The sequence below is a fragment of the Siphateles boraxobius genome, unplaced genomic scaffold (assembly GCF_051911475.1).
Source record: "Siphateles boraxobius isolate OS27281-9 unplaced genomic scaffold, OSU_SipBor_1 50, whole genome shotgun sequence".
Classification (NCBI taxonomy): domain Eukaryota; kingdom Metazoa; phylum Chordata; class Actinopteri; order Cypriniformes; family Leuciscidae; genus Siphateles; species Siphateles boraxobius.
Window position 1 is genome coordinate 2,929,884 of NW_027509142.1, and position 14,795 is coordinate 2,944,678.

The window sequence follows — 14,795 nt, forward strand, 5'->3', positions numbered from 1 at the left end:
ATCTTTATGAAAGTCATGGAGGCGGCCATTGCTCCAATGAGAGAGCATGATGTTCACATCCTCTACTATGTCGACGACTGGCTGATACTAGCTCAGTCTCGGGAGCAGTTGTGCGAGCACAGGGCCTTGCTGCTCCAGCATATCAGTCAGTTGGGTATTCGGGTAAACTAGGAAAAGAGCAAACTCGCCCCCGTGCTGAGGATTTCTTTTCTTGTTATGGAGCTGGATTCGGTCCACCAGACCGCAAGTATGTGACTCCCCCAGTGAGCCTTCTTGCACAGACACTGTGCAAAGTCAGGGAGGAAGAGGAGCAGGTCTTGCAAGTTGCCCCTTATTGGCCAAACCGGACCTGGTTCCCCGAACTGATGCTCCTCTTGACAGCTCCTCCCTGGCCCATTACTCTGAGGGAGGACCATCTCTCTCAGGGACGGGGCAACATATGGCACCCGCTTCCAGACCTCTGGAAACTCAATGTCTAGTCCCTGGACGGGACACGGAGGCGTTCTGCTCCTGTACGTGGACAGAACGCAAAGACTCAGGACCTCCGACCTGGATAGTGGATGCCATCGTCTTGGCGTATCAATCCCAAGACACACCATGCCCCCCCTGGGTTGCGAGCTCACTCCACTTGGAGTGTAGCTTCTTCCTGGGCACTGGCACAGGGTACCTCACTGACAGATATATGTAGAGCTGCGGGCTGGGCGACACCAAACACATTCACTAGATTTTATAGCTTACGTGTCGGGGCGGTAGCTTCCCGCGTGCTCTCTTCGCATAGAAGGCAGTCAACACTGTAAGCCCCGCTCAAAGTGTTGGCTTGCTGCTCCATTCCCCTCCTATGGACTGGATACGTGCGCCATTCTTGCTCCAGTAGAGTTCCTTTTAGCCGAACCCTGTTGAGTCCTCAACACCCCTCGGCAACGGACGTGGTGGAGCGTCTGTTGCCAGGCCTAACACTCGTATGCACTGGTGGAACCTTTGCTAGGATTGGTCCCATATGTTGTGATCCCTACGGCGATCCCATATGTGTATTCTTCCACGATACGGCTCCCTACGGCGAGCCCTTGTCTTTTCCTTGGCAGAGCCCCCTCTGCTGTCTCTGACCGGTGTTGTCTTGCCCCTGCTTAGGCTGGAGCCACCCAGTGACACTCCATATGTTGTACTGCCCGGAAACCCCCAGTCCATATGTACAACCTCCACATGATACCTCCCTACGGGCAGGGTGTGGCTCCCTTTCCACTAATACTTTCCCAGTGTTATACAAGTCTGTCTGAATGAGGGTTAATGAGGCGCTGCGAGGGTAAATCTGTCAGTCACGACCCGTGTTCTGAGTGTACGGAACAGCAGTGGACTTTCCTGGCCTAAGCCCTGTCACATCTCCACCTCAATAAATGCGGGGGGATCGGAGGCTTCCGCTGGGCACTGGAATGTGGCAGCACTAGGTGGCATTTTAATTGTGATCCCAATCATTACGGTACGTCCGACTACGTTGAACGTGACCGAAACTGAAAGGGAACGTCTCGGTTACGTATGTAACCCTCGTTCCCTGAAGGATGGAACGGAGGCTAAGTCCCATCGCCACTAGTGCTGGACTACCGAAAAACAAGTGGTGCGTGCATCAGCTTCCGTATTTATACCCACGCGGAGCGCGAGATGCAAATCTTGCACGCCAATGTGCATTGGCTCATTTTTTCAATACTCTAAGATGACAGGCTCCCTGAGCGTGATCCCAATCAGTACGGTAGGTCTGACTACGTCTCCGTTCCCTTCTTCAGGGAACGAGGGTTACATACACGTAACCAAGATGTTCTCCTTGTTAAAAATTATATAATTAATTAATTTATTTGTTTTGATAGCCATGATGCAGAGAAAATGCAGAGAAAATACAAATCAGAAATATCCATACAAAGCCACCAAAATCAGCTCATCTATAGACCTTATGCAGCCCCGCCCCTTTACAGTGCTGTGCTTGTTGTCTTTTGTCTTCCGGTCTGTATTTTCACAGTGATCTTGCAGATTTATGAATGAACGCGTCATTTTAAACTATTTAAAATCTACTGACATCTGTTAAGACATCTGCTCTAAACATTACAATCCGCCAGAGAACCTTCGTTAACTTTACAATAAGTAAATCCACTTCACCAGCTAATTACTCCTCGACACGATGCCATAGAGATATACAGAGCGACCACAAAAACGGAAGTTCAAAGACAATATTCTAAAGATGGCTGCACCCTTGTTTCTCTGGCGTATAAAGTCTATACTGTAATATTGAGTTTAACCTGCTGAAGGTGACGGTCAATTTTTCGAAAATCTGTATTAGGTAACTTCATGCAGATGTGTGCATGCTCTGATAGCCTAAACCACATGCACTTACCACAGTAAGAACTGACAGCAAGCAGTGAATCCTCCTCAAAAAAATGTTTTGTTGTTTTTTTAAGTGGGATGTATGTAATCATACTTAAGCAAGACTTAATTTAGCCTCCTGTCAAGTCTGTAAATCTAAACGAAGAGTCTTGAGACTCTGTATATGGACATGACGCGTCTATCTATAAGCTTGTATCTGGGTGTCCGAGGCATGGGTCAGATGACTTTTTGGAGGGAGATCATCAGGATGGAAATGTGTAAAGTGCCGACAGATAGAGAGAGAGCTCCATGATGACATCTCATAACTCTGACTGTCATGATGCGAATCATGATACTAAACAGCTAGCTTGATGTGAATACAAGATGTCCAGGGAACATACTGTACAGTACAAAAACACTTAATCTAAAAGCACTTTTGCCAAAGCCAAAGATATTTAACACTGTAATGCAAATCACTTTGTTTATGATGTATTTATTGGATGGAACCGACAGGGAAATATTTCCCAGGCTTGTGCTCAATTTAGTGATAGTCTATAATGTCCTGTCATACTAAGAGTATTACTGTTTTTGGCAGGATTGGTTCACGGTTCTCGAGCACTTCCACAGGCTGAACGCCACAGTCACTGACCTTGTGATGGGAAATGTATACACCTTCAGAGTTTTTAGCGAAAACAAGGTTGGAAAGAGTGAGACTGCTGCTGTAACAAAAGATGCTGCTCATATTCAGAAAACAGGTGAGGTCACAACGTTATTGTTTTATGGCACTTCAAACTTCTTCCATTAGTTAAATTGGTCTCTGAAGAAAAGTAAATGAAAACAATAATTCATGCATTTCATGGCTTGACTGAGGTAAAATTACTAATCTATAGCCTTGAGTGGCTTATGCTGGCAGCAGAAGAATAAAATACACCTATGTTCAATAAATACTAAGATCTGCCATGAAACTCTAGATGGGGCAGGCTGATAGTCCTTACCTCAGTCTGCTTGCAACCACAACATTCTCTAGGACACAGCTGTTTGTTTCCTGCTGTATTAGTAGCCAATGAACTCGCTGCTCAACCTTCAAACATTTGGTCAGCATTTACTGTAGCATTTGCAGTGCACTTTCAGAAACCCTCCCCCTTCCCCAGCTCCATCTGTATAGATATTCTATGGGTAATTAATGTATGCTATATTGTACATCAGCTGCATGTCTTATTTGCTTACCATGTATATAATGGCAGTAGTCCCGTACTTGTTTTGCAGCAGCAACAGCAGCAGCGTAGCAGAACTATTCAGCCAAGACCAAATATATCAACACTGTCATATCCATTACTATGCCAAACACATGGAGAGTTGCCATGACAGAAATAAATACAGCAATCACAATAAACAATTCTTCCACTAAGTAATTAAATTCACTATCATAATTGCAGACTGTTTGTGGCTGCCATGCAACATATAAAATTGGCACATTAATATTGAATTAAAATTATGTATAGTCACAGGTGTGTGTGTGCAGTACAGCTATACACATACACTACCGTTCAAAAATTTGAGGTCAGGAAGATTTATGTTTTAAATGTATAGTATTAATACGTGTATTTAGCAATGATGCATTAAATTGATCAAAAGTGATAGTAAAGATGTTACAAAATATTAATATTTAAAATAAAAGCTGTTCTTTGGACATTTCTATCCGTCAAAGAATCAAGAAAATCTTTTCAGGGTTTCGATAAAAATATTACGAAAGAGAGTCATTAATTGCACACAACCTCACATTATTTTTTAAGTGGCAAGATGCAAACAGCTTACAAATAAACTAACTTATTGATATAATTGATAGTAATAACTTGTACTAAATTAACTGTTCCTTTAAAACGTGCGTTTTCGTTAGCAGCACACATTGACAGAACAGAATACAGTACTAAGTATTCTCACTGTGTGAATTTAAGACTTGGCTCTGCCTTGAGTGCGACAGTTCTCGTTCATCACATCAGTGGTACATGGGGTCTGCCTGATAACATGGATTATGCTGCAGAGCTGCAAAACTGACAATAATTTAGCAACGTGCATCAGTCATCTCTCTGCGTATGTATAGCTGTTAAACCATGAAGTAGCTGACACTGAGCTGGTTACATTTTTTAACTTCCAGCCTGTTGTAACCTTATATCCTGAGCCAAAAACATGTTGCAAGCAAAATGCTTTTAGGTTAACACATTCTATGGTATCTTTTTTGCAAATAAATTATGTAATATATATTAATATAATAATTAGGGAGGTGTCACAATGGTCAACTTTTTCGACTTCTCACCCTGAAACTTCTAGCTGATTAGTGAGGTCAAATCATTTACCTAAATTTTAATTTTTTTCATTTTAATGTTTATGAAAACAACGATGATATGTTTTTGATATTTTTATTGCTTTAATTACCACGCTAGCAGCTTGCAATGCCTTAGCTGTTATACAGTAAGCATAATCATCAGGCATCTTAAATCAGTGGTCTCTAACCTGCAGATAGCTCCAACCCTAATTAAACCCATCTGACCTAATCAAGGTTTTCAGGATTACTAAGCTGTGTTTGATATCACCTCCTGTACCTTCATTCACTATTCCATAAACAAATATAATAAATCAATTAAAAATAAATATATAGCTTTATGATATTACGCTGTAGCCACATTGGACCAGCGGTTTGGAAATTGGATGGATGATTCGCCATCCGGTCAGACGCAACAATTCATTTGACAAGACTCTCACAGCTTTTTTCTCTAGCCGTTGTGCTTAAACCAGTTGTACACTCAGTTGTACACTCATTATTGTGGTGCATTATGAGATTGAAAGAGTGCAATCGTGCCACTATGGTTTCGTACACCACTACAAATGCCTATTCCCTCAAATAGTGGCATATTTAAGGATATAGGGGGCAATTCTGCCCTAGAAACTTCCAGGCAGATGTGTTACAGCTGGTTGGAGCTAAACGTTCTAGGACAGTGGCCCAGTAAGAGCTGAGTTAGAGACCTCTGCCTTAAATCAAGGGGGTCCAGTCCTGCTCCTGGAGGTCCACCTTCCATCAGAGTTTAGCTCCAGTCCTAATTAAATACACCTGTCCCAGCTAATCAAAGAGTGTCCGAAATCATTCCCTCCACCCTTATGCAGTGGGTTGCATTTTATTTCGATTGTACACTTTAGACATTCTACTAACTATAAGTAACTAATGTCTAAAGTAATGCCAACTAACTCATAAGAATATAAGACTGTTAGGTTAGGGTTATTAGAATAAGTCGACATACAGTATACTTGCAAAGTTACTTATAATCAGTTGAATATCTGTTGGGGGACCATCAAATATAATAAAATATAATAATGTATTTGCAGATATTAACAGAATGTCTACTAATACTCTAATGACTGGTTGTTGACATGTAGTTGCAAAGTTATTTATAGTCAGTAGAATGCCTAAAGTGGACTATCGAAATAAAGTATTACCATAAAGTGCACTAATAGAACGGACTACCATTTGTAATAATGTCAGAAACCATAATGGACATTATCAAGTTCTCTATTCAATCCCACAATGCACCTCTACAATGAGTATTCAACTGATGTACAATTAAAAGCGAGCTGCTAAAGAATGCAAATGCTCAAAGAATTATGACAATTTTTTTCCTGTGTCTTGCTCTCAGTTTCCGAATTTGCTCCCTCAATTTCATTCATTCCTTCAAATGGACTATATCAGTGGTGTAATTTAGGGAATAGTAAATGAGAGTAAATGAAGGATTTTGAATACAGCAAAGGTCTTAAGGATCACTAAAAACTTCCAGCCAGATAGTGGCCCCTTCAGGAGCAGGACTGGACACTCATGTCTTAAATTCATAGGTGTTACAGTTATAAACATTCAGACGGACATGTTTTGCTGTTGCAACTTGCATTTCACCCCTTCTATGGAACGTGTACGGTTGGAACCCGACTAGGAACCCACCAGCCAACCAACTAATGGATTTTAAAACCTGTAGTTTTGCACATGTCATGTAACATCTATACCCTCCTGACAACTGTCAGTCCCGGCTGAGGTTGTTGTCCCCTGTCCTGTAGGTATTGTCTACAAACCACCAGAGTACAAGGAGCACGATTTCAGTGAGGCTCCCAAGTTCACAGCCCTCCTCAACGACAGAGCTGCCACTGTGGGCTACAACACTAAACTACTGTGTGCAGTCCGAGGCAGTCCAAAGGTATGGATGATCTCTCTTCTGCTGATTTGGTATACTCCTCCATGCCCTCCTTTTACATTTTATATTGTGGACAATGTACCAACCAGTAGCTAAATGTTTGGAGCCAGGAATTAGCTGATGAGTCGTCTCATACTTATACTTTTAAAAGAGTATCGTTGTAATCTAATCAATGATTGATAATAATCCAACTATGGTATCAGCATATCCAAACGTCCTTGGGTTCAAGCTCAATAAATAGCTTAATTATACCCATAGCTGTAGTCATAAGGCACAACAAGCACGGTGATGTTGGTCATTCCTGCTGACCACTAAAGCCAGCTGGTAAACAGTCATGTGGGGACTATGTTAGCTTGTCATTCCCAGGGAGGGGGACATAGAATCAAGTTTCGATAACAGCTGAGATGGATGCAAAAACTGGGCTGAATGGAAATCCTGATGAGGTAGTCTTCTAGGACACTCCAAAATTCTTGTTCATCAAAGCTTGCAGTAATGCGGCCTGCAGTCTATTTTGTGCTAACAAAGTTCCAGAGATGTCCAGGGTTTCTTGGGCATGTTAAATGCAATTAGAAATTTAAAACATTCAAAGCCACGATAGAACATAATGTGTTTAAGAACACAGTTATGGCTTCCTCGATATAATGGGTATAGTATTTACAACATTCTCCAAGCAACACAATAACACTCTGTTCCAGAGTTTACTTGTAAGTAAAGCTTTACATTTATTTAGCACTTTTAAAAACAGTGTTCACAAAGTGCTTTACAGAAGATAAATAAAATAAAATAAAGTAAATCAAGGAAAGACTAGTGATCAAATGTGCTTTGAGAGACATTTTAAAGGTGCAGACAATCAATTGCTCGTATGTTGTCAGGAAGAGAGTTCCATTGCTTGGGACTGAAATGACTAAAGGCTGACTCACCATTTTTCAGCCGTGTTTTTGGTACAACAAACTAGTTGCTATTGGACGTTCGGAGCTATCTCGCTAGAGTATATATTCAACATATAAGAAAGGTATATTGTACCATTAAGTACCATGAAAACATTTAAAGAATAATAAGATGATCTTGAATTCAATTCTGAATGATCCAGGCAGCCAGTGAAGGGATATCAAGCGTAGCGTCAGCTAGAGAATATCGAGAGAATATCACATAGTCAGGGATTAGTGAATTTTATATAAAGACTGATATTTAAAAACCCATGATCCAGATTTTCATCATCTGGCTCAATTTCTATTTGGTATCAAACCAGTTCCAGGATGTCTTGAGGTTTTTGGATGAAGTTGGAAACCTAAAACCATCAAAGCCACTGGAAAACATCATGATGTACTTTATAGAACGATGCCATAGATTATTTTCCACCATCGTTGTGAAACTGTGCCGTTCCATCATGTTTATCCAGACCAGTTGACATGGTTCAACATACTTTTTCCACTTTGGTGCTACAAAATCAGGATACGTCTGAGACACAAGAGCTGGTGACAGTGTGATAATGTACAGTAATTAAACATTGGAAAAAGAAAGCTCATGTACTGGAAATCCACTTGGAACCACTCCTCACCTTGCTCAGAACTATTTTTCCCAGTGGAGCTTCATGGTAATTGCTTCCTCAACAGTTGAAGCTTCTGTTAGATCCTTCCTCAGATTGAAAATTATGATTTCATAAGGCAAAGGAATTATGTTCATATTTTTGTAAAGATTTATTATTAATCTTTGACAGTCTTATTTGTCATTTAGCCTTTAATATTGCCAGTTTGTAAAGGTTAGCAAGTTGACTAAACAGCAACAGAGTCTTTGAAGAACACATGCTACATTTTTGGGAAAATATAAGTTCAACACAGATTAATCAGATGTTCGATTAGCAAGATCCCTGCAACGATCTGTTGTGCATTGCCATATCTGCTAACTGAAGATCTATTTTTGACATTCGTTGTCCTCAAAAGCATAGCTAACATAGTTATAGCTTCAGCTTGGCTTATGTAACTCCTTCATTATTTCCTGTTAAGCTTTAGCATTAGCCTGAATGAAGATCAAGCGATCAACTGCTTTCAGTTTTCACTTTGGCATGTTTAATTCATGAAGCAGTGTACTTTAATTAAGACCCCATCTCAATCTTCCCCAAAAGATCTCTGCATTAGCCATTGTGTGCTAGCTTGATCTCTGAAGAAATTTAGCATCTTGTGGACACAATCTGTGTGTGGAACCAAAGGTATTAGATCCCAGAGGAGCTTAATGTTTCTCTTTTCTGGAAAGTCACTCATGGAGCAGTGGGACATCTAGAGTATGTGTGAACAGAATACTGAAATGTTTCTGTAAGTTTAACCCATGCGGTGCAGCTGATCAACTACGAGTGGGCAGAAATTCAGGGACTTAGACGTGTGACATTTTATGTTAGGACCATGACACCTCTAAGTGTGTGTGAGGGATAAAATTAATGAGTCTAGGGGAACATTAACACTGGAGTTGGTTATAGCTTCAGTTACGCCAGTTCACAGCATTACTTTGGGTTATTAAATGCCTCTCGGTTTGTAATCCATGTATTAATTACACCTTATTAAAATGTATTTTGTTTAATTGCTAGAGTGTTTAAACGGTAATGTGTTAAACATACGTGTGAAATGGTCCAGTTTGATGGATGACTTGCTGATGTTAGTTGTGGCTATGTCAGTTGAAATGATTTTGTCTGCAGCCTAAGATCGAGTGGCTGAAAAATCAGATGCTCATAGGGGACGATCCCAAATACAGGCAGATCAACAACCAGGGAGTGTGCTCGCTGGAAATCCGCAAACCATCCAGCTTTGATGGTGGCGTCTACACTTGCAGGGCCAAGAATTCCCTTGGTGAGGCTACTGTTGCTTGTAGGCTGGAGGTCAAACGTAAGTACAGGATCGTTTGCTCTTTGCCTGACACGCTAATATGCTACATGGTGCATTTTCAGCTGATTATATTGACATTGATCCTTTAAGGTGTTTATCTGAGAAAGGAATGCAATGGAGCATGTTTTGTGCTGACTATGATTAATTTGAGTAGTTTCAAAGCATGTATAATGTGTCGGTGTGAGTACTGGATGGGTACAGAGATATGATTATGACAATTTGCTTTTCTCTTTTACCAGAGGTGACCATCCAAGAAGAAAAAGATAGGAAATAAGATGTGCACAGGTCAGTAAATAAAAAACATAATTGATAAAAGCAATATGGAAAAATAAGTTATAACCGTAATTAAACTAGACTATACCTGTTCTATCTACATACAGTATATATTCTCTGGCTCGGTGGGCATTATTGTCCGACTCCAGGTCGAAATGAACACAGCTACTGAGAGTTTATGTTTTGATATTATCATTCCCTGAGATGAGAGATTGTCCTGACTGAGCGAGCTCATGAAGCTCCGCCCTCTGGGCCGGCACCAGCTGCTCATTTGCATTTAAAGGGATACACACTAAAACGGTGCATTTTTCTAAGCCCCAAAAAGTGACAATTTAAACATGCTGTAAAAAATATCTGTTTTTTAAATAACTAAAACTTCACATACACATTTTGGGGACATCATATACTTATTTTACATCTTGTGAAAAGGGGCATAATAGGTCCCCTTTAAATTAAACAATTATACTTTTTTTGTCTTTATTTAGTTTGAAACTCTGTTCATTTGCATCATGCAACAATATCAGAATATAATGTTACATGTAACATTTTTCATTTGACAAAATGCAACAAATTATTGGGAGAACCCACGTAAAACAACCCGACGAAGCATTAGTGCCAACATCCGTACACTTTGTGTCTAACATCCCTATCAGGGAGTCATGTGCTGGCAGCTGTGTCTCGCTGTGAGACTCCCATACACAGAAGAGCCTACACAGTGAGAATGTAGCCGATTTAACTCAAAGAGGCCAAAGTGACTGTTAGCGGTTGTGTGGGCTAAAAATGAAACTGTGGCTTGGCCGAGAGCAGAGAACGGAAAACAGCACATCACCAATGACTTCTGACAGTTGCCACACATACCTCAAGCTGATACCTCATGTTTGTTTTTCAAGCACTGAAAGATTAGTTTGTTGAATGTATAAGCAACAAATAAAACCTAAGAGCTGTAAGAGTTACGAAGAAAAATAACAAGTTTATACCATATTTTTAATGTAACAATAAAATGTTTACCCATCTTAAGCCACCATGAAATCAAAATTGACAATTGACAATTGTGGATTTTTGCAGTTTTAATTACAAATTATTTATCTCCTGCAGCGACTTCTCTTCTCTTCTCTTCTCTTCTCTTCTCTTCTCTTCTCTTCTCTTCTCTTCTCTTCTCTTCTCTTCTCTTCTCTTCTCTTCTCTTCTCTTCTCTGATGACGTGTTTACAAGTGCCAGGGCGGGAAATATCCTGTCACTCACATGGGATCCACCAATTGCAAACCACAGCCATCCAATCAATTCCCCATGGACAAAATTAAGTCCCACCCTACGTTTTTTCTCGTTCAAGATGCCATTTCACTATTAATATATACGTAACAATATGGAAGAAAAAACTATCAAAAAGCCATGCCAATTTTAAAGACGCACCAGGGCTTGACATTAACACCCATCAAATGCGTGTGTATTTCAGAAGTGGCGTGTAACGCATTCACTCTTACTAGCCACTTTGGAGGGTTGGATTTTTATATGTAATATATACATTTTTACATTTTAGCCTTTTAAAAAGGCATCTGAAATAATAAACTAAATGCAATTAAGTGTTGTCAAAATATATATATTATTCGCTACATATCACTGAAATATCTGAAACGCTTCCAATATAAATTTTCCGCGGAATAGATACACGATACCAGCTGTGTTTTCTCTCTCTCTCATCTCTCTGACATCGAGTGACACACAAACCCGCCTCTCCGCACTCACTTGTTTCATTTGCTCCGGATGAAAAATGGTGGTGTTACAGGGCTTGAATTTTGGCATGGTATAGTGTTTATTGTGCATCATTTTACTCATTGCCACATATTTTGTGCTCACACCCAAACTGTGTGCACATAAAGCTGCCTTCTCAGCACTGGATTGAGTTATTTTTTGCTGCTTTTTGTGCTTAAACAGTCAAATACACACAACATAATGTCAAGATGCCAGTCTTGGCGAGTATTCATGACACTCATGACATGAGTATTCATGTAAACACAGTCAGATATGTTTTAAGTGAACTTAACCAGTTGTGAAAGAAAACTAATGTGTAACAGTATAATGGATCTGTGCGTCAGGTCTTAAAGTGACAGCAGCATAATACACCTGCTTGCAAATTATGAGATAATATTAAAAATATCTACATGGCCATTTCCCTCATGGTATCGATGTCAAAATTGTGTCCAGTAAAAACCATTACCCACAGTGGCTGTGGCCCCTATGCGACCTGTATCTGATCTTTGCATGACAGTCTGAACGACACAGATCCAATCTTTTCAAATGCAACCCAGGCCACTTGGGTATGTGGTCCAAATCCAATATGTATCCGATCTTTTGAAATGCGATTTCAATCTGAACGGCCAGGTCACATGTATCCGACTCGCACGTCATTGATATGCGACAAACGTCATAATTCTGCGTTGAAGTAGGCGGGAATGAGAAGATAAACAACAACTATGGCGGATGATGCTGAGACCAGTCAATGGAAGGGAAGCGAGCTTTCTGATTTAATTAATATGTGGGGGGACAGCTCTGTTCAGGCCAAACTCGAGGGCTCTTATCAGGAACCGGGCGGTTTACAGGAGATCACAAAAGGTCGCATTTAATTGGAAATGTGAATGGCCTTGCAAAAAAATCAAATTTTTTCCAAAAATCGGAATTGAGCATTAAGCCCCTGCAGTGTGAACGCAGTCTTTGTTTGTTTTAATTTATCCTTGTGTGTTCCTTCATTTGACTTTCCCGCCACTGCTTTGTTACCATGGTCACTGTCATTATGAGTTTGTTTAGCTCAGCTGGGTTCTATTAATCATCTTGTTTGAGTTCCTATTTAAGTTCATGTTCATTCTCTGTCAGCCATGTTCACATTTACTGTGTGTTGCTACCTTCTGTTATCCTTGTGGATATTTTATATTAAACTCGTGCTGGAACCTCCTTCATCTTCGTCTGTTTACCTGCAATCAATCTTGACAGGCTGATTCAGTTTGATTCAAGTTTCACAAAATATGGCTTAAAACTGCATAGTTTTATGCAATAGTATAGTAAACTGCATAGTAGCAGGTAACAGGTTTCTTTGCAAAATATTTGAAATTTAAATTTTCCAGCATGTCAAAATCATCAATTTGTAACTAACTGAAATACCAACTTTATTTTCCAATGCTTGTTACTGTGGGTACTTTTAAATTTGAGAAGGGAAGAAATACTTGTAATTAATGATGTGATGATTTTTTATTTTTTATTATTTTTCTTTTTTGCAGTTCTCCTGTCAAGGAGCAGCAGGACACTATGCTATAGAATAACAATGGTGAGCATAGCTACAACAACGCTTCAATTGTTATACAATATACCAATATATACAAATACCCTAGTCTTTCTACTATATATTGAACAGTATAAGAAATAAACTTATTTGAATGCATGTTTATCAATATGTGATGTGTCAGTGACCGGTAGTACCAACGCTATCTCATGACCAATTCGTACGAATTTGTTCGAGTGATTAAAAAGTGGCTAATTCGAATGACCTCACTCATACGAATTTGTACGATTTTTGTCTAAACCCACGTGATGGGTAGGTTTAGGGGCGGGGTCAGGGGTAGGTCATTTGTACAAATTCATACGATTTCGGCAACTCGTAAAATATGTACGATTTAGCAAAATTCGTACTAATTCGTGCGAGTGAGGTCATATGAATTTGTACGAATTAGCCACCTCGTAAAATTCGTACACATTGCCGTGAGATCGGGCTGATAGTACTGTTGCAGTGCAATACCTATTCAGTGCATTTGGTGTAGTTTAACAGAAGCATTCTGGGGAATGGAGTTTCCTGGTACCTGACACACTTTCTTCTCTCTTTCTCCTGTTGTAGATGTTTACAGTGGTGCAGGAGGATGAGCTGATGTGTGCACAATACTAGAGGCTCAGACTCGCTTCTGTGATTCATTCTTTCAACAAAATACAAGAAACATCATATAGATTCCTGTTTGGCTTAAAAGCAACAACCTGTTAGTGAAGGCATAAATAAGTATTTTTAGTTTTATATTTCTTGCATGTATTTCAAGTGTCACTTTAGTTGCCTGTATCTGTTTATTCATGATTATTCATTATTATTGAGTGTTTTATCTTATTGCAATATTATATAATAATCTATAAATGACAATTAAAACATATTGTGCTTTTATATTTTCTTATTGGATATAGTGCTGTTGTGAACAAAGCAAAACATCCCATTGTTTGTCAAATTCTGTCAAATTTTATTCAAAGGTCCGAGGTTTGCACCGGATGCTGTTGCCATTAGTCTGTTTCTGATAAGATAAACCAGCAGGATGGTTGATTTAGAAACAGAGGCATGAAGGCTTTTAAATATATGACTTGTGGTCTTATCTGCTAGTGCAAAGGTTTTACACAGAAAAAGCTTTAACTGGAACTTGCTGCAAATACACACCGATGAATCCAGTTACTAACAACACTGGTTACACGATTTACCATTAGTCAGAGCCTACTAATAGTGTACTTTTTTAACTGTTGCTGATGTTATGGGATATCAAAACATTATAAACCATTTCTCTTCCCCTAATTAAAAAATTGGTGAAGCATTAGCTCTGCTTATAATAAGGTTCAATATGGAATCAACACTATTATCACTGGAGAGTTTTGCATCATTTTCCCCATGATGTACAACTTTGAATGATTAAAATATATTTGTTATAGTGACAAAAAATAATATTTTAACCTGTATCAAATATGTAAAGCACAGAAAAACAAACTCCCTTCGGCATATTCATCAATTATAAATATATAGTTGATACTGTACTTTTTGTACTGTACCTGTACTCTACTGATACATCACTTTTTTTAGTGGGGTTGGTTTGTATGTACTAAGTGCAATTTACTGTAATGTAAGAACTGGGCGTACATGTTGGTTGACACACATTAACCATAAGTCTACAACTACCAAAAAGACTTAACAATGCATCAAGTTAACAATGCATCATTGCAGGCCTGGTTCTACGGGGGTAGAAGCAAGAGCACCCTCAGTTGATACTGTAATAATATATTGGCG

The 14,795-nt window shown here is 39.5% G+C and overlaps 1 protein-coding gene across 4 annotated transcripts in view; it reads left to right on the forward strand.

The window, feature by feature from the left end:
- The window catches only part of mybpha (myosin binding protein Ha), a 37,469-nt gene extending 23,556 nt beyond the window's left edge, over nucleotides 1-13,913 (forward strand). For 2 of the 4 annotated variants that reach the window (XM_077204743.1, XM_077204745.1), the window contains 6 exons: nucleotides 2,942-3,101; nucleotides 6,442-6,578; nucleotides 9,262-9,448; nucleotides 9,688-9,733; nucleotides 12,991-13,037; nucleotides 13,602-13,913. In XM_077204743.1, the coding sequence (XP_077060858.1) occupies nucleotides 2,942-3,101; nucleotides 6,442-6,578; nucleotides 9,262-9,448; nucleotides 9,688-9,722 (519 nt within the window). In that variant the 3' untranslated portion in view covers nucleotides 9,723-9,733; nucleotides 12,991-13,037; nucleotides 13,602-13,913. Of the gene's footprint in view, nucleotides 1-2,941; nucleotides 3,102-6,408; nucleotides 6,579-9,261; nucleotides 9,449-9,687; nucleotides 9,734-12,990; nucleotides 13,038-13,601 lie in introns of all 4 variants that reach the window. The other 2 variants (XM_077204744.1, XM_077204746.1) reach the window with 1 other exon arrangement.
- The last annotated feature ends 882 nt before the right edge of the window (nucleotides 13,914-14,795 follow it).